This window comes from Atractosteus spatula, chromosome 15 (assembly GCF_055471065.1).
Source record: "Atractosteus spatula isolate fAtrSpa1 chromosome 15, fAtrSpa1.hap1, whole genome shotgun sequence".
Taxonomy (NCBI): Eukaryota; Metazoa; Chordata; class Actinopteri; order Semionotiformes; family Lepisosteidae; genus Atractosteus; species Atractosteus spatula.
In genome coordinates, this window is record NC_142720.1 from 7355536 (window position 1) to 7378983 (window position 23448).

The window sequence follows — 23448 nt, forward strand, 5'->3', positions numbered from 1 at the left end:
ATGAGTGGAAAACGTAATTTAATGCACCAGATTAATGAACATTCAGCTGCTACAGACTAGCCCACTGGAGGATAAAACTCAGGCTGAAGTAAAAAAGAACTGGGTCACCTGTTTCCAGATCCGACTTCTCAGCTTTTCAAAACCTTATGAACAGACCTCTCTTCCTTTTGAATGCCCGTACCAGGGGTTTTGTTTCACATACTGTACAAATAACCTGTTCCCAAGTAGTTTAAACCTGACTATATACAGTTTTTGATGTATATTCAAAGAAAAGTAACACAGAATATTTCAACACTGTGTAAATTTCATGTGCATCCCAGAACTGTATTCAGTAGATGGCATATCACAGAAACATCCAGTACCATAACAGTTCCATTTTATAGGGGTTGAAAGGCCACGTGCCTCTTTCTGAGATTTAAAATGCAGCTATCTGTTTGAAATATTCTGAAATATAGCTTTTAAAAACAGAGGGCCCCACTAACTCCTCTTCAAACAGCAACCTTAGCTTTCCCAGGAGTCTCCCATCCAGGTACTGACCAGACTCATACCTGCTGAATTCCAGTGGGCTGCTAGTTGTGAGTTGCAGTGTTATATAGCCACGTTCGAACATGTTTGAAATAAAATGTCTTCCATTTTAATTCCAGTCATTGTGAGAATGGACAGTTCATTGGCAAAAATGTTTCTTAGGTATGGCAATAATTTTAACACCTCATTCCTGATGACAAATAATAAATTACTTATATTAGAAAAAGTTATTTTTTTATATGGAACATATGTTTTTTTAAATCAGATACTATAAATAACATTGAGAATTTAAATGAAAACAATTAAACGATTTATTTTATTGGTAGTAAAAGATAGTTTGTATTGACGTGTTACATATGTATGTGACGCAATAATACATTAACTTTAATATTTCAATTGTTCAAAAATACATCATTGATGAGAAGAAAATGTTGCTGGTAGAATAAACTTAAAATTCTTCTGGCACATCCAACCAAATCAAATAATAATTGTATTTTTTTGTAGAACGCTTTACTGCAGCACAAATGCAGGTTTTTAGAATCTGAAATGAAACGAAACTTTTGGATATCAGAGAAACTGCAGCCATTTTTTTCAGCAGAAGTAAAACTGAGGACAGAAACAGAAAATCATTAACGCGTTATTAAGGATATCCTGTAACTCTTGTACAGTCGGAGCAGAGAGTTGCACTGTTAACCTTTAAAACAGAAACTGAATTTTAACATTAAAATCATTCAAAACATCAAAAAATAAGAAAGCTAAACGAACCCGTGATATTTTAAGTTATGTAAGATTATTTGCAAAAAAACGAGTATCCCTGACAACTTTTATATTGCATGTATGCGTGTGCGGTTTTTTGGTTCGATGTTACTTATTGTTGTTTGTTGTTGTAAATAGTTATAGAGCACTTAAATAAAGTTGCACCGCAAACCGGCGGGCTCCGCTTTAGGACCCAGAGGACTGCCCTGGCGATGCCTGAACTAGATAAAAAAGGGGGGTTCAGCGCCTGACGTCAGCGGGGTTTGATTATTTTAAACAGAACAAGATGGCGGAGGAGAGCGGGTTGAAGGCTCGGAATCATTCTGAACGAAATCGGAAAAGCAACGTCTTTGGCGAAGGTAACAGTTTATCCAGCAGCTTTCCCGAGCAGCGTTGCTCTGAGGGGACGGGAAGCGATACGTGCCCCGCTCCGGCGAACCGGCTGGCGCTCTGTTTTGTATCTGTTGTCGGTGTGTGTGTGTGTGTTTTTTTTGCTGAATTCTGTACCGAAAAAATAAATGTGTGTGTGTGTGCACGCTTGTGGCTGCCCGGCGGGGAGAGCTCTAGGCGCACGGAGTAAGTGCACCCGGGGCAGGGCGCTCGCCGTGCCGGAGCTGGAGCGCCAGGTCCCGGCTCCACCTGGCCTGCGCCGTCCCGCTGGACCGCACTGCTCTGCCCGGGCTGACCGGGGGGCTGCCGCCGCCTCCCCGCGGGCCACGAGTGGCCATGCCGGCCCGGCCTGGGGTCTTGGAGGAATGATGAGGTTGGGGCGGGGGGTATAAAGTCACCCCCTGTGTTCAGGAAAAAAATAAAGCACACCGGTCTATCCTGGTCTAGATATACATGTGTGTGTGTTTTTCAGAACAGCCGGCGCCGGGTCGCAAACGTCTCTGGAATTGCGTTGGGCGCTTTGACCTGTTTCGGTGCGGTTTTTTTAACCTTCCTTTGAGATGGCGGGTTTATCTACTCGGGCATGTATGCCCTTTGCTAATTGCCGCGAACCACCCCCCGGGAGGTCGATAGAGATTAATGGCGCTGTTTATGTATTTTTTCTACCCCAGTATCTACTTCGGAGGAGCTCGGGGTAGAGCAGCTGTTGTGATTTGCGCTGCGCAGGTGCGCGCGTGTCCAGCTGCGGGTCTCGGGACCGAGTCGGACTGGGTCCGGGCGCTGGCATTTACCCGAAGGGTTAGACGTTTCTTTGCGAGAAAAACATAAAAGCAACCTGTTATGTTGCATCAGTTTAAGATTCTGAACAACGGGGCTGTTGCTCTAAATGATTAAATTGATCAGCTCGGGGGGGCGGGTATTTTGCGGGGCTTACGCAGCGCGTGGCACACGGGGTCCGGCTCGCGCCAGCAGATGTTCCTTGAGCTCGGCACATCTGGAATTGCAGTGGCCAGTGAAAATGACCCTCCGGCGCTGTTAGGGGCAGTTTTTTCAGGGAGTTTTACCACTGCACCTATCCGAATAAAATTACTAAACCACGAGCAGTCATTTTTTTTTAAAAAAAAAGTCGTATCTATGACTAATTTAGATCAGAAATGGGCGCCTTCTCGGTTTCCGAGTTGCAGTCCTAATTTTTCCCTCCTCCGCCTGCCACCGCTGAAGATTTGCATAACTTGGGCGCACACGGCTTTATGCGGGTTGAACTCAAGTCTCTATTAGGCGGTGGCAGAGCATTTTAAGAATGGACAGACGCGAGCAAAAAAACTTGACAAGGAATAACAGGTTTTGGTGGAATTTGGTTCTGTTACATTACAACGTGAGTTTGACTGCTTTCCTGTAAATCCCCGTACTTTACACACTGTGCAGAAGTACAGTAGCAGACACATTTGGCTACATTTCTCCTGCCACCTGTCAGTACTTTGTGAAGAGTTCCCCCCCCCCCCCCCCTAAGCTGAGATAATCTTCAGGCAACAGTATTTTCCCAATCATTGCTTTTGCAAGCTGCAAGGAGTAAACGTTTCACTTTTCTTGGCTGTGCTGTTTCAACTTCGATCTCCTATGTTGCAATGTGAACCCTGGTCCAGTTTGGCACTGTCCAGGGTGTATTGCACTTGGCATTTACAGATGATAAACGATTAAATTAATTTGCGTCGGTTAGACATGCAGGGTTGTGTAAATAGTGGTGATGCATAAGAAGTAACCGTTGGTAAAGAACGTGTATTCGTGAGGGTCCTGCTCATCAAGACGAGACTGTAAGTCCGAGCTGTGCCAGCTGTCGTGCACTCCGTCAGGAACACCTGTTAATGATCTGAGCCTGTGAAGCAGGTCACGGACCATCTTGTAAGACAGGTCATTTCCATTACACAAATTTGTCAGATCCCACCATCAAAACAAGACTGAACTGTCTGTATTTTAAACTTTTATTTCTGTATCATGATGTGTGTGTGTGTATATATTTTCTTTTCCTTTGAATAAAGGCATCACCCAAATTGGTGTGAAACTTTTCATCCGTGTATGTATTGATTAATCCTCCAGTGAATCTCTTTATATAGAAGAGTAAAAGAAGTAATGTTTGTCTTCGGATTATTGTAGCGCAGAATTGATTTGCAGCATCAACAACAGGAAGTCCTTTCCGCTTGTATTTGGCCACTCGGCGCCAGCGATTCTTTAGTTTTGGAAGCGGTGGGCGTGTCTTTCGATCTTCCTGTTGGTCTGCTTCAGCCTGCGCAGTCCTTTCCTAAGGTTGTGATGCGGAAGAAGGACCTCGTGAAATACCTGCGGTGTTTGGAACGCGGTCAGTAGATGGAGTCTGTCGGCCACAGTACCTGCAAGAGATGCCTTTAAAGCGAGGAGCTTGCGTGTCGCTTAATTCTGATCAGGGTACTGGCCTGCACCTTGACCAGGAGGAGTTTGTCCTTCCAAAGCTCCGTTGACTTCTATTTTTTTTTGCGCGCTGTGAGATGCCCGAGCGTGCCGTCGGGCTAGGCGTGCGTGGCTGTGCTTGCAGCGCTTGCAGAAGTTGCTGTTCCTGCACCGGACTTGGGGGTTATCGAGCCGATTTTAAGCGCTCACGCGCGGGGAAGCCTTGCGGAGAGATAACGGCGGTTTGGTCTGGAGCTGCTCTGAACTTTGGAGGGCACGGGCCACTCTTGCAGGCCTTGTAATCACAGGCCACCGGGGCACTGATTTGCTCAGGCTCCCCGTCAGGCTGACTGCGGTCTGAACTGCAGACTGCAAAACGGGCGGTGGATCAGACTGCTGAATCAGTTCTAAAAACTGCATAGGAACAGGTCCGAACGAGAGGAGGCCGTTTGGCCTATCCAGCTGTTTCAGTATGAAGCAGCTAATTGATCTGATCCAGGTTTTTCTCACTGCACATGTCTGTGTGGCATCTGCTTCTGTCCACTGGTTCATGTCTCACTGTTGAATCTAGGAGAGTCTTCTGGGTTGGCTTTGTCCGTGCCCTTGAGCATTTCGAGTGCTTGTGTCCAGTCCTCTTTCAGCTTCCTGTTCAAGACCATAAAGGTTAAGTTCCTTCAGCCTGTCACTGTAGGAAACTGAGGAGGGTCTTATTGCATCATCAAGTAGTAGGCTTTTCTTTAGTTTAGGCATTAAACCATTTTAAAATGCCATTTATTGTGTGTTATAATGACTAAAACATTTAACTTGCATGCCTGTTTTGAAAATGAAGCTGAATCTTAATTTTGTTGGATCTCATCAGAGCTACTTCCCACTGTCTTCACACACGTTTCTTGGTATTCCACAGTTATGAAGGGCCATGGGGGGGGGGGGGTTAGTTTTTAAACGAACTTCAAGAAATCTTGAGATCTCTTTGAAGAGTGACAGTCCTATGTTTTGGTGCTAAGCTTTAGGCCTATGACAAGAAATGTTTCTCTGTGCTGGGCTTTTTTCTCTCTTCAGTTTAATTACAAAAGTTGGGACCCAGTTATAAAATTTTAAGGTGAGAATGCGGGTAGAAGTATTGTATACTTTTGCACTGTGGTTAGCACCCTGCCTGAACTTCAGAGAAATGCAAGAGCCCTTCCCGTAAATCTACAGTTGGTTCTTAAAACCTTAGCAGAAAGTCAAATCAATATTCAGTGAAGAAAACTGCATTAATTAACTTTAGCATTAGGGGCAAGTCTATTAAGGCCACCAAGTCCTTTTAGTTGTTTAGTGAAAAGACTTAAGAGAGTCATCATTGTGTAGGTTTGGTTTCACTGGAGTGGTTTTCGAACAACTGTTTCTTGATTACGGATTTAGAATTCAAACAACAGGCTTTTGTTGCACAATTCTGCAGCCCTGGAGTTGGTTTTGAGAAATGGTCTGCTTTTAAAGAGCGATTGTTTGCTCTTCCCTTTACTGATTCATAAGTACAGTGCCCACCTCGCACCACCTCAAACAGAAATAGTACGTTTCTGTGACCTTGTCTGACCACTTCTGGAGCAGTTTTGCTTGGTGTTGGTTAATAGAAATGGGAGTGCTTTCTGAGTGATGCTGTATCAGCTTTTCTAACTGTTTTTTCAGGTATGATTTCCATCATTCTTCAGTTTCTCCTAATCTTTGACTATTTGAAAAGCATCATGAATTTTAAAACGACTGCATCGCAATTCTCGGTTTATGGCCGTGATTATCCTAGGTATCCTAACCTTCTATAGCTTTAAACAAATTGATGTAAATTAACTTTTGTTTTGTGGATTATTTGTACCTTCTAAGAATTGAATTTCCTACAAGATCAGCTTCAAGAACTGTTTACAGTGTGTCATGCAATGTTCTCTGCTAGTAAGGTCCAAGATCTATTAAATTCTGCCTTGAGGACTTCTGTTTACCTTTAACACTTTCATTTAGCACTTCATTTAAGCATAACCTTCCTGCTACGCATAAGTTCTATATACTGTGAGTTTATTTCAACTAATACTGTTTTGATACTGTATTTGCCTAAATACAGTAGATTGATTTTATTTGGGTAAAAAGACTGCACCTAAAGACATGCAAATATCTTCTTTTGAAGAAGCTGAGAAGAAATAACCTCTTTTGCATAGATGTATTTATATAGTGATCGGGGGAGGGAATCTTGAATGTCATGTTATCGGGTATTGCCCATCTGCCACGCTGTGCTTCTCAGTTCCTGCTCTTCAGATGTCGTGAGGACAGCAGGATAGCCTTGGCTTAAATTGCAAGGAAATTAAAGGGAAATGCAATTGAAAAGGAAAGCAGATGCCTTATATGTACATTGCTGTCATACAATGTAAATCCAGATTAATCTTTCTCTTTACCAACTTATCCTTTCACACATACTGCCAAGAGTGTATTTTATGTGTTAATGCAATGTTAAGTTTGTGAACGCTCTGCTGTTTGTAGGTAATTCGTGTCATGTGTTTTCCCAGTTTTACAATGCTTAAGTACGTGTTAGTGAGGTCTTCCTAAAGCTCAATGGCAAGGATGCAAAAATACCTGACAACTGTTGCGGTTTCTAATAATAGTTTAATTTGTCTCCTTCATGCCAGGAGTGCATAAGTACCGGTACTTTTAGCTATGTTTTGTTTTTCATTTTTGTCAAGATAGCAGCTTTGGAGTGTGTGGTGTTTAATCTCCACCACGAAGACTAGTCTGGTTAAGAAGCTCCAGGAGTGCGGCACTTGGGCTTCAGGATGGGCTGTTTGGTCACGTTCGGGTAAAGGGGCATGGGAACTGGCTTCACTGTGGCACAGAGTTAGCTTCTGGCTGTGGTACAGCAGGCCTTGCTCCACGTCCGTTCACTGGCTAGCCTGAAGGATTGTGTGTTTTGAGGTCCCATTCCAGCTGTCAAGCTGCAGGAGTTAATTCGCTGTTCTCCTCACCCTTACTGTAGAAGGAAACTGGGTGGAGGTTGTATTGTCAGCGTGTAGCCGAGTGAAACCTCGAAGAATGCTGGGCGTTCGTTACGGGGAGGTGCTGTACGAGCTAACTTGGTATCAGTCTTCCAACCGATCCGATTTGACAAGACCAACAAGGAGATTGTTTCCAGTTCAAGCTCGTAAGAAGCTGCGTGTTCTTCAGTGTGCGTCTTCTGAGAGCAGAATAACAAACTAGACCTAGGCTCTTGCCTGGGGGCAGGGGTGATTCATACTTCAGTATGTGGTACGAGGTCTGCTTTTTGTTTTTTTTTATGAATTCCATACGTTTATAGAACTACTCCACCCAGATGTCTAACACGGGTTCCAATTCAGAATGTAATGAGCAAGGCTCTGGTAGGCACTGTACATGGTAGTGCAAGTAACATATTCAAACAATTGCAAATTGTGTAGGCTGTGCATTTCCTTTCCAGTGAGTTTTTTTTGTAGGATTTTTTGTGGGGGTTGTTGTTACAGAATGTCCGACTTGGGACATAAATATACAGCTAAGATTTTACACTGAATGGCTGTTCCGAGCATCTGCCTTTCTGCGTGATATAATGGGAAATCATTGGCCATTGGTTTTCTGTGTCCCAGGTCGAGAGTACCTGAGCATTAATGCAAGGCATTTCCAAATTTTATCTTCTGTTGACCAGAATTGTCACTGAGGCTGATTTTCAGCCTGTCCCATCTGCATGCTAAAAACCGCGATGTCTTATTATTCTTGCTGTTAAGGGCCCCCAGTGGGAGAGTTGTCTCCTGACAGGGTAGCGCTGTTGAGAACTTGGCAGTGCAATGTTGTCTTTTTTTTTCACACCTTGCTCAGATGAAGAGGCACGCTGGAGAACTTGCATGGAAGAGCTTCAGTATTACTCGAGCGCAAGTCTGTATGCTACACGCATGTATATTTAGATGGTTGTGAGGTTCCATTAGCTAGCCCATAAGGAGCTTTGCTGGCTGTCACTGGGAAACTTTGTGAAATAGAGAAGGTTTATTTATATCATGTTCTATATGGCGGCTTGTAATACCTGCAATGTCATCATTTGCAGTAATGTGATAAGGCCCAGCCCCGGCCACACTCTTTATGTCTGAGTGTGTTGTCCTTGGCGCAACATTGATGGAAGTGATCAGTGCGTTCATGAGAGAATTCAGAGGCTGCCGTTGGGGTGCTAGACACTGCACCATTTCCCCCCCCCCCCCCCCCCCAGTGGATGTGTTCCTGGAAAAACCCCATCTCCTCTGGTTCTTGATCTACCTAAGCTGTTAATCAATAAGGTGATGGATCTGTAGTTAAATACAGTTCTTGGCTCTCAAGCTCGGTTGGCATTTCCTGTGCCTACGTTCTTTCAGATGTAATAGTGTTGTTCCTGTCTGTCAGGCCACCGGTAATTTAAGAGTTTTGGATCTCTTAGTGTTTCTTTGCAAAAACCCACTCTCGCTCTGGAGCGTTTTCGAAAGCACCGTACAGCACCAAAGCAGGAAGTTAAATTAGCCCAAGTGGTTCTAAAGGCCCTGTTAGTGAAAACTCAAGGAGGAGAGAGGATTGAGAACCATGGCTTTTAAAAAAAACCCACGATCACTTGAGTCCTGTTCTTGCCTCCTCCTGGGGTGGGTGACGGGTCATGAGAGCTGACATGTGAAGAAGTGGTCCAGTGGTGCGGACAGGCAGACAGAGCTCTGAAGTCAGTCTAGATCATGTGCCGGGGCTGGGGGATGGTTTGCTCATATTTGCTGCAAGGCATTTGAGAGCCAAGATAATTGGATAATGACATGTATACAAGCGAAAAGTACCGCTTATAACTGCAACAAATTTCCCTGTTGCTCCCGAAAGTTTTTTTTTTTGTTGTGGTAACACTGGTTTTTTATTGAGCATGTGTGGCACGGGTACATTTATTTTTGCCAGTTTACATTGGCCATCGACAGGACAGACCGACACGGGGACTGCTGTGGGCCCTGGGGTGCAGGCTTCGCGCTGGGCCCTCAAGAAAGCCGTTGCACACGGGCGTGCCGTCCCGCCGGTGCGATGCGCGGACGAGCCGGCGGGAGGGGGCCCGTGTAGCACGGTGCAGCCGGGCTGTCGTCAGTCACTACAAGTGGAGCTCAGTCACCCTTGGACCTTGCCATCAGTTGGGTTGTGGTGCCCAGCAGTTAGCAGACCATTATACAGTTATACAGTTCTGCCACACATTCCTCCCAGTGGACTGCACAAAACCTGAATTCATAGCTTAAGAGGATTTGGCTCCACAGCTCCACGTGAGCTGTTGCTCTAACATACTAATGATACGACCGTATTGTTCTCCTAATAAACGAGGCATGTAGGTTTGTTCCCTGTGAATTGTTCTTAATATTCATCAGGCTGGCTATTCAAGCATTAGTTACCTCATCACCTGTGCCCACGTAGCTCCCTGGCCAGTGCAGTGCTTTAGTGGCTTGTGGTAGGAGTGTCGCAGTTCGTTATGATCTATAAAATGATGCCTAAAATATCGGAGTGGTATCACATCTGTGTAATGTGTAAAAACTTGTATAAATGATTTTGTTTGTATGCTGTTTGGTATAGCTTTTTAGTTTCACTATATCAGTTATTTGAATACCCAAGTACAAGTGTCATCTTAATTTTATTGATCCCATTTTGGAATAGTACTTAAATGGGAGTTCATTAATGAAGTCCAGGTGCTCCTTAATTTCAAGTCTGTGTTGTAATGTTTCACACTCTTGTCAAAATTAGAGCAGACCTAAACAATGACTGGTTTTTCTCTTTCCCCAGGGCAAAGACTATATAGTGCTTCGATTGTGCTGAAATCAAAAAAGAATCTTTTGTTGGAACTGGAAGTGGTAACAGCAAAATTGTATTTATTGTCTGGGAGCTGAGTTGAGAGAGAGAGAGAGAGCTCCGTTCATTTGCTTCCCAATTCTTGGTTTTGGCAAGTGCTCCTCTGATGTGTGGTTTGTTGCCTGCTTCTGTAGGCTTTTTTTCCTAAACTTGCAACCAGCCAAGAAATGTAGCTCCTAAATCAGTCTAGAGTTGCGTATGAGCAGGCAAGGTTGTTTCAAGGCAAATGAGAGCTAAAACAATTATACTAAATGCTGCTATAGACTAGTCATCTGTCATGATCTCGGGACTCCAGAAGTCTAGAATCGGCAGGCTGGCAGCGTATCCAGGGTAGCTCCAACAGAGCAACCTTGTGCTAGCATGTGCAGTGCAGTAGTAAAAGGTGACATTATTATAACTTTTTTTTTTTGTGTTCCAGATGTGAGTGGCGTGGAACGGCTCTCCCTCAACTCGGACGGCTGGCCGCTGAACGGCGGCGATGTCCCCATGAAAGAGGCCCGGCCCGTTCAGATCGTGCTGGCCCACGAGGACGACCACAACTTCGAGCTGGACGAGGAGGCCCTGGAGCACGTCCTCCTGCAGGAGCACGTCCGGGACCTGAACGTGGTGGTGGTGTCGGTGGCGGGGGCCTTCCGGAAGGGCAAGTCCTTCCTGCTGGACTTCATGCTGCGCTACATGTACAATGGGGTACGTGCGCCAGTGACGAGACGCCCTTGGTGGCTTTGCCAGGAGTTTAAGTGTGGTGTGGCAGGGACGCCTACGGGTGTGGCATTTCTAAATGGCACTATCTGCCTTCCGCGATGGGATGTGCTGCTTGCGCTGGTAGCCCCTGTTGGACTCCAGGTCAACTGATGCCCGAGCATGAGCCAAAATCTCTTGCACCGTTTTCACTGAGCTTCATGGGGATGATCTACAGCGTATTGACCAGCACCGACCATTTACAGTACACTCTCCAAGAACACATTAAGATGCGTTGTAATTGTTTCCTTTTGGTGGCCAGTTGAAGACCTAAAATAAGGTGACAGCTGGGGTGACCAAGCTGCTCCTTGGGCTCTGCCCCTGGCACTCCAGGGTTAGTCCTGCGTCCGATCGTACGCTCTGTACATGGTTCACGCTGGATTTCCTAGTCATCACAGCTAATTGCAGCATCTCTGATTGGATCTTAATAAATAATATTAGAATTGCTAACTTCAGTCTTTGTCGTGGTCTTGGTAGAGTGCTAGTTTTGCATAGTTTGAGAATTGTCGGTTTTCTTTTTTTTTGTTAACGGAGTGTGCAGAGGCTTTAAGCATTCCCTGACGCTGGAGATGTAGGTTGTTTTTTTTTTTTTCTGAAGTTCATGAACAGCTCCTTTTGAGTTCACTAAGAAAAGCATGTTCATGATGAGCTTTCAGATGACCAAGAAATGCATTTAGGTGCCCTGTAATACCCACGTTTTATGTCTTCATGCTTCTCTGAAAAAGAAGACGTGGCAGGGGCGTCTGCATTTTAAAGTTGCTTGAAATGGGAGGCTGTCCTAATGCCCCTGTGAGGGGCTGAGTGATTGAAGAAGAGCTGGTTTTCCTCATGAGGAGGTGACTGGGAGGACTCCTGGCCCTGGCGGTATTTGTCAAGTCGGTGAGCTTGCAGCAGGATGTGTGGATCACTTTACAAGCTGCGATTTCTGCTTATAGGTCGCGTAACTTGGGAGGAGCTATTTTTGTATTTGTGTTAATGCTATGAAGGAGAAACGAAATTACTTCTTGATTGATTGTCGGTGTCCTTTTAGATGTTCTTTTGATTTGATTTTGTGATTTCACAGCAATTAAGAACGGTCAAGTTGACATCATGGACCACTTTCCATCTTTTCCTTTTTAGTGCAGGTGAAAAATAAACCCTTAGGTGCTTTGGAAATTCTGATGAAAGGTTATGGTGCGTTTACAACAGTTTTGTTGTACAAAACAGTGGAGCACTCAATTTACTGCATCTTGTGAAAGTTCGGATGTCCTATAGCACATTAACTTTTAGCTTGTATTTACTATTAGGAGAGACAATAGGCATTTTCATTCCTACACTGCACAGAACAAATTGATACCAGGTTTTTCTTTGGAGAAGCGGTGTAGCAGACTGGTAGTGCTGTGAGGGAGAATAGCTGTCGTTTGTCATGCTTGTGCTTGTTGGTGTTGTAAAATGCTTGTTAGAGGTTTAACTGAGGCAGCAGCCCTGCCCTGTCAACAGCATGTTTAGGGCAAATGCAGTCCAAGCTGCGGGGCTTATTTTTGTAGTCTTTGGTCTTTTCTCCCATCGCTTCTACAAGATTATATATAGCTCCTAGTTCTCGATGCGTAAGGTACCTCCACACTGGGCAGAATGACGAGTGCAAAGTCACCCAGTGTCAGTGCATGTCCACCGCAGCCTGGAAACCATCCAGAATGCTGCACATGAACGTGTGGTCCTGGCCGGGGGGTTGTTTGGCAGAGCCTCTGGGATAGGCTGTCCCGACACGGGCGGGGGTGGGCCCTCCCCACGGGGAGCCGTTATCTGCACATGCATACGAGGCCGACGCATCGGGAAGCAGGAGGCTTTGAGCCGTCTCTGTGTGCTTATCTCCGTCTTCTGACATCTGTTCCGTTACCCTCACACTTTTTATTTTTGTAACTCTGCTTTTAAGAAAAACCAGCAAAGCTCTGTGAAATGGAAACGCGTGACAATTCCTGTCTGATATAAACGAGAGTCGGCTGTCAGGGTAGTTCACCGGCATGGTATGATAACAATATTAAATCTAAGAAAGTGTCATCTCAATGCTTTTGATGGATCGCTTTCTTTCCAGCCGAGTGCTGAAAAGGTTTTATTTCAGCAAAGCGAATGTTTCTTAAAGCATCGTGGCTCACTGCCGCCGTGGATACATTCATCCTGTTCAGCAGGTTTACGATAAGGTTTGCTGAAATCCTTGATTGCGTCTTCAGTTGTACCTGTGTGCTTCTGTAGACTGGAGTGAGTATGGGGCGTTTTGAGCCGACGCATGAATGTAAACCTGGGGAACTGCTCAGCTGGGTGGTGTTGCCTGTGACGTTAAAAGATGAATGGCTGGAGTGCGGGTGAGGAAGTGCGGGCAGACCCCTCCCACCCATTCTCCCCTGTGTGCGATCACGGTGTTTGTAGCTGCGAGCTGAGATGTGGAAAAACACGTGGCTGTTCCAAATCGGCTAGGCGTTACAGTTTAACCCACACCTATTTTCTTCTATTATTAAAATTCTCCCATTTAAATAAAAGGCAGGGATGTTTGCACACAGTGAAATGCCTCATTCTTCTCATAGCTGACTTATTTTTAGAAGCTGTGGGATCCTAGGCCTATATGTGCAAGCTACAGATTAAATCAAATAATGTGAAAACAGCCATTTATTTTTTGAGTTATTGCCATTTGTTTGCTTATTTTTGTTCAAAACAACTGGTTAATTGCTTCCCTGGTTGAAGGTTGCTGCTCTCATGTAGTCTGATATCTAGAGATGATTATGCTTTCAACCTCAATTTAAAGCTATTAATTTCATAACAGTGGCATAAATGCAATTTTAGAAATAAGAGAGGGGCTTGGATCATGTTTTCTGACTTTAATTTGCAAGTCTTCATTTAATCACAGTAATAATCAGTTTCAAATATGAATACAATTTGAAGTGCTAAGAGTAAGTTTCATATACATACTGTAGTTTGAAATAAGAAACTTAATTCTATTAATTAAGTTAAATCTGTTTTAAACAATGTGTTGCTGTAACATTTTATTTGTAGCAGAAATGTCCAAAGTACGGTAATTACATAGTTCATAGTCTTGCAAAGAATGTACAAGTTTATGCATGTATTCTGAAGTCCACTAAAGGCGTTCTAGTACTTAATGAATTTGTCCTGTTTGCAGGAAATTGTACTACTTTTAAAATGTTCTATAAATGATTGGGTTTTCATGGTTTTCCTCACATACACTGAAACATTGTCAACTTGGGTGGAGCGGTGGCTCAGGATCTGCGCCTGTGGCTGGAAGGTTGCCGGTTCAAAGCCCGTGGCCGGCAGAGGAATCCTACTCTGGGCCCCTGAGCAAAGCCCTCAACCCCAATTGCTCAAGGGGCACCGTATAAATGGCTGACCCTGTGCTCTGACCCCAAACTTCTCTCACCATGTCTGTGTGTCTCATGGAGAGCAAGTTGGGGTATGTAACCCCTGAAGAAGCCCTCGCTGGTCTTTCATAAGAATTGCAGGGCTTCCTTGCAGCCTGCTAAAATCTTTTGTAACCAGCCAATTTCTGCACAGTATGAAAGTTAACCCTATCAGTGCATATAACCCGTTTCCAGTAATTGTGTGAATTAGATGTTGGCTGGGTCCATGTAGTTCGCTGGTGTGTGTGTGTGTGGTTTGATTTGAGCTCTTTCTTTTTGAATGCTGACTACACAGTGCCCTCCAGTGGTACAGCTTGGCACTGCCGAGGCCTTAACATTCACAGGCCATGGTCAAGGGGCATAAACGTTTTTTGTTTTCTTTGCCTTAGAATTCCAGTTCTTGGCTGGGAGGCCATGAAGACCCCCTGACCGGCTTCACCTGGCGCGGGGGCTGTGAAAGAGAAACCACCGGCATTCAGGTCTGGAGCGAAGTCTTTGTGGTGGAAAAGCCCGATGGAAGCAAGGTGAGTCTGCCCGCAGTGAAGGGTTTACCTGTTCATCCGAAAGATCCACTTCTGTTGGTCCCACAGATAAGTGAGCTCTTAACTGCGCTTCACGGTTTTCACCATTCACTCCAGTCCACAACTGGCTCGCTTGGCTCATTCTCCTGATTTGCCAGTAAGTGTGGCTGGAATCCTGTTAAAACAATGTGCATAATTCCTGCACATACCAGAGGCTGTTCATAATCCGTTTTTACCAGTTAGTTTTTCTCTTTTTAAATGATCGTGTCCCTGTAATTATATTTGGCAGTGCGGAGTGTCTGCTGCTGATGTTGTGTATGGATGGGCACGTGGTAAATGACCTTTATCTCCTTTGTAGGTCGCAGTGCTTTTAATTGACACTCAGGGGGCCTTTGACAGCCAGTCAACCATCAAAGATTGTGCAACTGTGTTTGCACTGAGCACCATGACCAGCTCAGTACAGGTTTGTGGTTTTCCATTAACTCTTCAGTGTGAGCAGTTTAGCTTCTGTCTCCCTGTACAGAGGGGTATAGGTAATTGCATTGTTAAAAAGCAATATTGAACCTTTTAATCTTCAGGGGAAGAAGTGTTTTAAATGGGTTAAGTGAAGAGCAGGGAGAGGTCTGTGCCTCGGTTTATACATTCGTGTTTTTTATACTTAAATTTGTCTTTTACAGGTGTACAACTTGTCCCAGAACATACAGGAAGATGATCTTCAACATCTTCAGGTAGGTATACCCTCACCAACCTCACTATATGCATTACGTGCTCATGCAAACACTATAAGTATAGGATGCAAACTTGATTTCATTAGACTCCATGCAAAGTATTGGAGAGCGCTGTGTTAAGTCACAAGTCACAAATTTGCGAACTACTGTTGTGCTTAAGGTAGGTTATTGAAACTGGAAAGTGGGAAAACAGGACTCCAGAATCCATCAGGTTTTCGAAATCTCTTCAAAAGTCTACAGATCTAGATCTTTTTAAAAGTAAAAATCGGTTAATTAAAGCTAATTAGAGGTGTGCAGCACCAGTCCTGGGTGCACTTCTGCTCTTAACTGCCTGTTTTCTGTGGATTCATTTAAGATGAAGCTCATCATTTGTTTTGGTTTTTTGTCTATAGCTCTTTACAGAATATGGACGCCTTGCTATGGAGGAAATCTACAAGAAACCCTTTCAGGTATATTTTTCTCGGATTGCCTTTGGTGATGAACATACAATACAAGGTCATGATGAGCCACAGCCTGTCCTCGCAGACACTGGGGAGGGTTATGGCTGGCTAGGGATGCCGGTCCATGGCAGGGGTATGCATGTGGGCCGGTTAACCTGGCTGGCACGCCTTTGGATTGTGGCAGGAACCCCCCGGTCATGTCGCAAGCATGCAGACGCCACACAGAAGGTGTGAAGGCCCAGGCTGAAGTCAAAACCATGAACAGGCAACCATGCTCTGGCCCCTTCAGCCCTTGAATCATTAGGCTTGGTTACATTCCTCATGCATCATGCACAGTCTCTAAAATACAAATTATTCCTTTAGCAGAAAAGAATTGCCAACATTTTTGATGGTTGTATCAAACCTTTTCTTTCAAATAACTCTTCAAAATACACTTTTCACATTTTTTTTCTTTGAGCCCAACTTTTATTCCTACCTGGAACATCATTTAAAAAAAAAAGCTTTATCCCTTGGAAAATGACCATTTTGAAAAATGAAACAATTTCTAATGCAAAGTCAAATCTTCCCTTCCCACGAGCTGGGAGAGTTAAGGAGAGTGCATTTTTTGTCAATTTGAAACATTAGCATTGATGCTCCTTCTTCATTGTCTCCCCCCAGAAACTTATGTTTCTTATTAGAGACTGGAGCTATCCATACGAACATCCTTACGGCCTGGATGGAGGAAAGAAGTTTTTGGAGAAGAGATTGCAGGTGAGTGCAACATCTTTTTTTTTTTTTTAAATGGTTTGTTGCATAATATGTGGTGGGCAACTGGAAATGTTTGAGTTTCCTTTACATCGGGGAGCACAGTGAAATCGTAGCTGTTTCAGAAGAGTTGCTGAGAGGCTGAGGCATGCATTGATTGCAGAGTATTTATCAAGGAGCTCTGCTCTCCATCAGTTGCTTAAGCCCTGCTTCAGCTTTCATTAAACTACACAAGGCTACGAGTGAAATGGCCTCCAAGCCAAGCTTGCCATTGGTTAGATAGGTTGGGATAAAAAGAGAATCTCCTGCTGGAGGGTGCTGTGTGTGCAGCAGGTAGTAGGGGTTACCCATCTGTCACGGCTTCAGAATAGCTCTTCAGAGGGTTTTAAACATTCGCCTCCTGTCGACAGGTGAAGGAGAACCAGCATGAGGAGCTCCAGAATGTAAGGAAACACATCCATTCTTGTTTCTCCGACATCGGCTGTTTCTTGCTGCCACACCCTGGTCTAAAAGTTGCCACTAATCCCCACTTTGATGGAAGATTAAGAGGTATGGCATTCACATTCACCCCAAAATTCATCAAGCCCTTCGTCTGCTTCCCCTCTAATCGAGAAGGAACTGCTCTCCAGGACTTTCAGTACGTGAAGATCTTGCCTGGTCTCCACTCTGTTCCATCCAAGCCTTGTCCTTTGCACATCGAGAGCTAATTGAACCCAAAGGAAGTTACACCTTTAGCCAAGAACCATAGTCTGCAGTGAAAGGCCAGCATTATTTTGGATATTTCACATTTCTGAACAATGCAGGTGCATTTAGTTGGCTTATCTCATTTTAAAACTAACTGCCAGTTTTGTCAATTTTTTTTTTATTCAATAAATTGTGTGTACCTTAGGGACTTTCAGTGGTGTGAAATGTATTTCCAATAGTGTTTTCTGCCTTTAGCTTGCTCAAAAATATGGGAAGGATTGTTCTCTTCTGCATGGTTAGAACTTACCGGCGGCTCTCCTGTGATGTTTAGATATAGATGGCGATTTCAAGAAGGAGCTGCAGTCTCTTGTGCCATTGTTACTAGCCCCCAAGAATTTGGTAGAAAAAGAAATTGGAGGATCCAAAGTGACCTGCAGAGATCTCGTGGAGTATTTTAAAGTAAGTTAAAAAAAATATCATTTTTTGCCTTCATTTTAACACCACGGATATTGTTCTTTAATGTATTTTTTTTAATCTCTAGGCATATATCCGGATATATCAAGGAGAGGAACTCCCTCATCCCAAATCCATGTTGCAGGTAACTGGATCGGCAACTGCTCCTACACTTGTTTTTAATTTTTTTTTTAATTATACCACAAATAATGCCGCAGTGAATTGATAGAATTACTTGCTTGAGATGAAGGTTATTGAGCTGTGCTTTTGTCTCTCCCCCACCCCCCCCCCCCCATACACAATACCCCAATCCTAGGAACCTCCCTCATCCAATGTTGGAATATGTGCAGCCTAGTCCCGTCCATCCCACTCTGGGATGAGGGTAGCAGGTGTTTCGGATACTGGTTTTCAGTAGGGTTGACATGGGAATTCTTCAGCCAAGGGAGGTGTTGGAATTGTCTTGTCTTTTCAAGTCGAACACATACGGTCTGCTTGCCACTGGGAGAATCTATTTATTTGACTGGGATTTCCTCATATTTTAGCCAGTAAGTGTATGATGAACACTCTAGGTCCTCCCTTCATTTAATGGGAACCATTTTCCCCTTTTCACAGAAAACGGAAACACCTACTACACTATTTAGGGCATTTGTATGCACACTAAGATGTCTGCGTAAAGTAGTGCCAATATTGTTAGAAGCTTATCGATCCCAACCCCTGCATCTCATAGTCATATTTATACCTAGTTGTGAACTACTCTGGCTATTTTACTGTACAGTACCAACAGACGTGAAGACTTTCCAAGTTAATTATAGCAACAGATTGATTGTGCAATCAAGAAATTCAGGTAAATTTGTGTTGAAAATGACAGAAGATCATCCTATATTCCGAAGGGATTGTCTGCAGTTTGAATAACGTTGCACAGTCCCTGTAGCTGCATGGCAGGCAGACACCCCAGGATGGAACAATTCCATCAAACACCAATCCAGTCTTGAGGTTTATTCAGGTCAAACTTTTGGACTCACTTGTTGAAAATGGACAATTACATTGTCGTGGTGTGGCAGGTAATGAAGTGCTTTGTGTTCATACCTAGGCAACTGCTGAGGCCAACAACCTTGCAGCTGTTGCCGGAGCAAAAGACGGTTACAACAAAAGCATGGAGCAGGTAGGCATGTCCTGGCTTTGCAGTGATTCTGAAGATGCTCTTTGCAGATCTTGGTGGATGTGCTTGATTAACACTGCAATCCGATGAACCTTAAGTGCAGGCACACCGTAAAAAAAACCCAAAACAATCATGTAGCGACTTGAAAATAAACTGCAATTAAGTGGAGGTTCTAAGATCAATAGATCTTTTCACGAATCCGATAGATACCTTACTTTAGAGTCTATTGCACCTCACACTGGAGTGTTTTAAATCTGTATAATGTTTACCTGACACTTTTGACTGAGGAAAAGGCTTGTCCATTGAATGGGGTTCTAGCTTTAGCTCAAGAGGAAATAAGCATATAGGAGAAATTACAGAGTCCTTTACCCCCAAATGACTGCGGTTGATCTGACACCTGTTGGGTCACCTGCTGGAGGGAATGGCACGGCTCCTGCGTGTTCCTCTAGGAAGCCGGGCGCTCCGAGGACCACGAGACTCGCTCTGTTCTGGCCTAGAATACGACTGCTGCCGCTAACCTGTCCTGTAACGTGCCCAGGTCTGCGGCGGGGACAAGCCTTACATTTCTCCCAGCGAGCTGGAGCGCAGGCACGAGGGCTTCAAGGAGTCCTGCGTCAGGCAGTTCTGCTCCGTGAAGAAGATGGGAGGGGAGGAGTTCTGCCGCCGTTACCAGGACCAGCTCGAGGCGGAAATTGACGAGGCCTATGCAAACTTTGTCAAGCACAACGACAGCAAAAACATTTTCTTCGCCGCTCGCACGCCAGCTACTCTGTTTGCCGTTATGGTGGCCATGTACATCGTCTCAGGACTGACTGGTTTTATTGGGTTGAACCCGGTAGCGACCCTTTGTAACCTCATCATGGGAGTAGCTCTTGTGTCCTTGTGCACCTGGGCGTACGTGAAGTACTCGGGAGAGTTCAGAGAAGTGGGGACGCTCATCGATCAGCTAGCGGAGACCCTATGGGAGCAGGTGGGTGTCGGCTGTTCTTCTGTTGTCCTTTGTGACTTTGGATTCCCGCTCAAAATCGAGGCGAGGTAATTGTTTTCAGGATAAGTGTCTGAGTGGATTGCTTCGGCTGTCGTTGAACAGTCACTTGAACTTCTGCAAGATTTGTTTACGGGAGAATGTATGAAAGTGATGTTTGTGAGGAAATTCGTCTTAACCCAGGTAGTAGGTTATTCTTACATAGTGTACGAGGTAAGCTGCTGTAAAGACCATTTAAGTTACAGCCAATTTACTCGTTTGCACCTTGTCCTGCGTTTGTCCTGTTGAATTCAGCTTTGCAACCTGCTTTTGCTTCATAAACAATGAACAATGTTTTCCATCTTTGTACACCAAAATCAGAGTTCACAAATGTTGTAGAAACACTTATATTTGGTTAGAACTGTATCTCCAGTGGTTTTAGTGTAAGAATCATTCAAAGCAAAGCAGTACATTAAGATGAATGCCTTGCCCAGCCCACTGGAAGATAAAACTACATGGCCTCCGATTTGTTTGAGCCTAGGCGTACTTTGGAAGGCATGGTTTTCTGCACCTTTTTGCCTTCAGACTTCAGAAGATCTCCAGAATATTAGGAAACTAGTTGTTGTAACTTGACCAGTTTATCTGAGAGTTTCTAATCCAGTGTTCCATTTTGACTGATTTTGGTTTACAGAATATTTCCCTCTCCACTTCACCCTTTTTGTGTGCTGCTGGCCTCTTGGGGAGTTTTGCAGTGCAGTTAACCTCTCGCAAATTAGAGAGAACTTGATCCAAGATCCACACATTTCAGTGATGACATTAATTGCTGCTTGCCTGATTTGTCAGTCTCTTTTGACATTTCCCTGCTTTAAATCCTAACCTTTCTCTTATTCTAACCCTGTTCTTGCTTCTTTTTCTTTGCTACACAGAGGACTCCCAGAAAGGTGAGACAGGATGGCACATCCCACCCTTGCTTTTTTCCTTTCTTCAACTTTATTTTCTTTAACATGTCGGCTGCTAACTTGACCCATTCCCTCTTTTAGGTGTTTTCCAAGCTGTTTGAATTGTTGAGAAGTCGAATGGCAAGGCGTTCTTTTGTACCTGCCACGAGAAAGAGACTGTCCTCAACCAACAATAACAAGAAGAAAAACTAGCTGTTTTTTAGTTTTTGGCTTTGTTTTCGAGCCGGGTGTTCGTCTTTTATTTTTATAAAGTACATTGTCAGCGCTGTGGACAGGCCAAGCAGGTCTAGATAAATACTGTGCAGACTGCTTGGCTCACACCACATGTAGAGTACAGGTTTGCACCTAGATCTTTTGAACTGTTTTGAAACCTGTAAGAGGTTTGGGGGACAGTTGGTGGGAGTGGGGTGGATGTTCTGGTTATTCTTGTGTGATCTTCACATCAAACTTCACATTGCCATCGTTTACTTTTTTTTATTTGAGTAAAAGGGTATCTTTTATAAGTAAATGTTTATTTTCTTACCGTTTCTGTTTTTTCTTCATTCATGTCCAGATTTACTTTGTTTTGGTTTTTTTGCCTCTGAGTTTAGCCTCATTTTACCATATTCTTTTCCTGTCACACATTCTCACTTTTCAGGTTTTGAAGCCCCTGAGTGATCATGTTATGGAAGACAACATGAGACAGACTGTGGCCAACCCCATCAAAGCTGCAATAGCAGGGCAGGTCACCCAGCATGCCAAGTTAAAGGCACACTGAGAGGCCTAGTCGCAGGTGCCTGTAATCCGACTCTGTTGTAACTAGAATGCTCGTTGTAGACTGAGGACTGTTTGAACCAAAGTTTGCTCTTTAATGTAGAATTAAGAGCTGAGCCGGCTTCACCGAATGCTGCCACCAATTCTGAAGACGCCCATCTGGCGAACCGTTGCAGTCTTTCTTTTGGTTCAAAGTGAAAAAATGTTCTTGCTAAATGTGACAAGGTTGATGCGTCACCCACTTTTTGATTAGATTGATTGGGAATTGAGATTTGTCCCCATGACAGTGGGACATTGAGCGCCGGTTTAGAATTTTTTATCTCTATTGTACGCAGAATTTTATAAGTGGATTGCACTGGTTTGGTTTAAAGGGTATTTCAGGGAAAGGCAGCTTTGCAGCTGCTTTGTTTAACTCAAGCAAACCTTTGTCCTAGTGACTTTTTTTGAGCCTGTCTGGACTAAATTTAAAGATCCTCAGTGGAAACAGATTTGTGAAGCCTCGAGCCACTACATTTTTAATAACAATTTTAGTGTGTACCAGTATTAAACCATTGCATGATATCAGATCTACACGGCACGCACAACATCAAGGTAAAGTTACTGTAGAGGAAATTAATTCACAACTGTACATTGCCTTGCCTTCATAGCTGCAGACTGGCCCTAAAAAGATTTATCAAAGAAAAGCTGTACTAAAGGTGACTTTTTTTTTCTGTAACATAGCACTAATGTAAATTTGATTATGCCAATGTTTGTGACAATTCCATCCAAAATACATTGCCTACAAGCTCATGTCTGTACAGTTTAGATTTTTTATCAGATCTCAGAGATAGGGCATGTATATGAACTATAAATATATAAATACCAGTTTTCTATAAAGGTTTTTGTAGTTTATTGAAAAAAGATTCTGTAGTAGGCTAAAGTGCAGTTAATGTAAAGGAATGTTTTGTGGTTGGTGTAAATGTGAGAATGCTTTTTTAAAAAAATATATTTGTGAAATATCTTGCCTTGGGCACTGTAATTCCACCCCTCCTGGCAAAGCAAATTGGAATGCTAGTGGAACTTGATTTCTTTATTTTTGTTGCTTTTTAAAGTTATTTCTTGTAATTTATTTTCAGTACATAAAATCAAACTATAGTAATTCATGCAGATTAAATTGGGGAAGCAAGGGAGATCAGGTCCTATTGGGTTAGTTGTGAAATGTCTTGCTTTTAAAAAAACCTTGATTTTTATTTTGAGGTTAAATAACTTCAAAGGGGGAGTAAGGGGTGTTTTCTTGATGTAGCTTCTGGATGGTGCTTCCTGCTTGTCCCTTTTCAGTGTCATTTGATTTCTGGACAATGTCTTCTAATAAATAAGCCTTGAACAATGTTATTTGTCCTTAAAATAGATTTTACAAGGTTCACTAGAAAAGAAGAAAGCACTTTCTTTCCCAGGGGGAAATGCTTCCTATGTGGTGATCTGCTGTTTAGTGTTTTCCCTTTTCAATAAAAGAATTCTATATTGGCCTTGTTCTTCCTTCAAGTGCAACTGTTGTGCTTTCTAAAGTTGATTAAAAACAGAATTGTCTAACGATTAACTTTAGTGAACTGGTCACTTCTGAAAGAAGGATGGCATGAAAGTGAGATTTACAAAAGTGTGTTACTCTAGTTAACTTACCTAAGCCTAATGACCCAGGTTTTAATAGCAGACTTTATTCTGCACTCCATTTTAATGATTGTGCTAAATAGTAATTTTTCCCAGTCAATAATAGTGGTGAGACAAAGGTACAGTGGTAGGATTTTATTAAATGTTGTTCAACTTTAAAGTGGGTCTTTCTGCCGCCCCCCCTTCACCTTAACTATCTTGAGGAAAGCCTAGAAAGCTGAATTCGTTTTAATGTAAGGGTGCTAGCTGAATTCATTATATGCCACAGTCTCAACCCTATTTGTTAGTTTTGAAGCAGGTGGAGGGGGGATTTCAGAGTTAGTGTGGCTTGTTAAGAGGTATAAA

General features: G+C 43.5%; 1 protein-coding gene across 2 annotated transcripts; it reads left to right on the forward strand.

Annotated features, from left to right (window-relative positions):
• Positions 1 to 1542: 1542 nt before the first annotated feature.
• On the forward strand, positions 1543 to 22962 carry LOC148819953 (atlastin-2-like). 2 transcript variants are annotated; one of them, XM_088933839.1, is made up of 14 exons: positions 1543 to 1640; positions 10352 to 10620; positions 14444 to 14578; positions 14934 to 15038; positions 15253 to 15303; positions 15696 to 15752; positions 16401 to 16493; positions 16898 to 17036; positions 17503 to 17630; positions 17713 to 17769; positions 18715 to 18786; positions 19322 to 19753; positions 20674 to 20688; positions 20788 to 21035. In XM_088933839.1, the coding sequence occupies exons 1-14, from the start codon at positions 1568 to 1570 to the stop codon at positions 20896 to 20898; spliced, it is 1737 nt and encodes a 578-aa protein (XP_088789965.1). In that variant the 5' UTR covers positions 1543 to 1567; the 3' UTR covers positions 20899 to 21035. The 2 variants fall into 2 exon arrangements, with proteins under 2 accessions (XP_088789965.1, XP_088789966.1); XM_088933840.1 differs by lacking the exons at positions 20674 to 20688; positions 20788 to 21035 and adding an exon at positions 21344 to 22962.
• Positions 22963 to 23448: the final 486 nt, after the last annotated feature.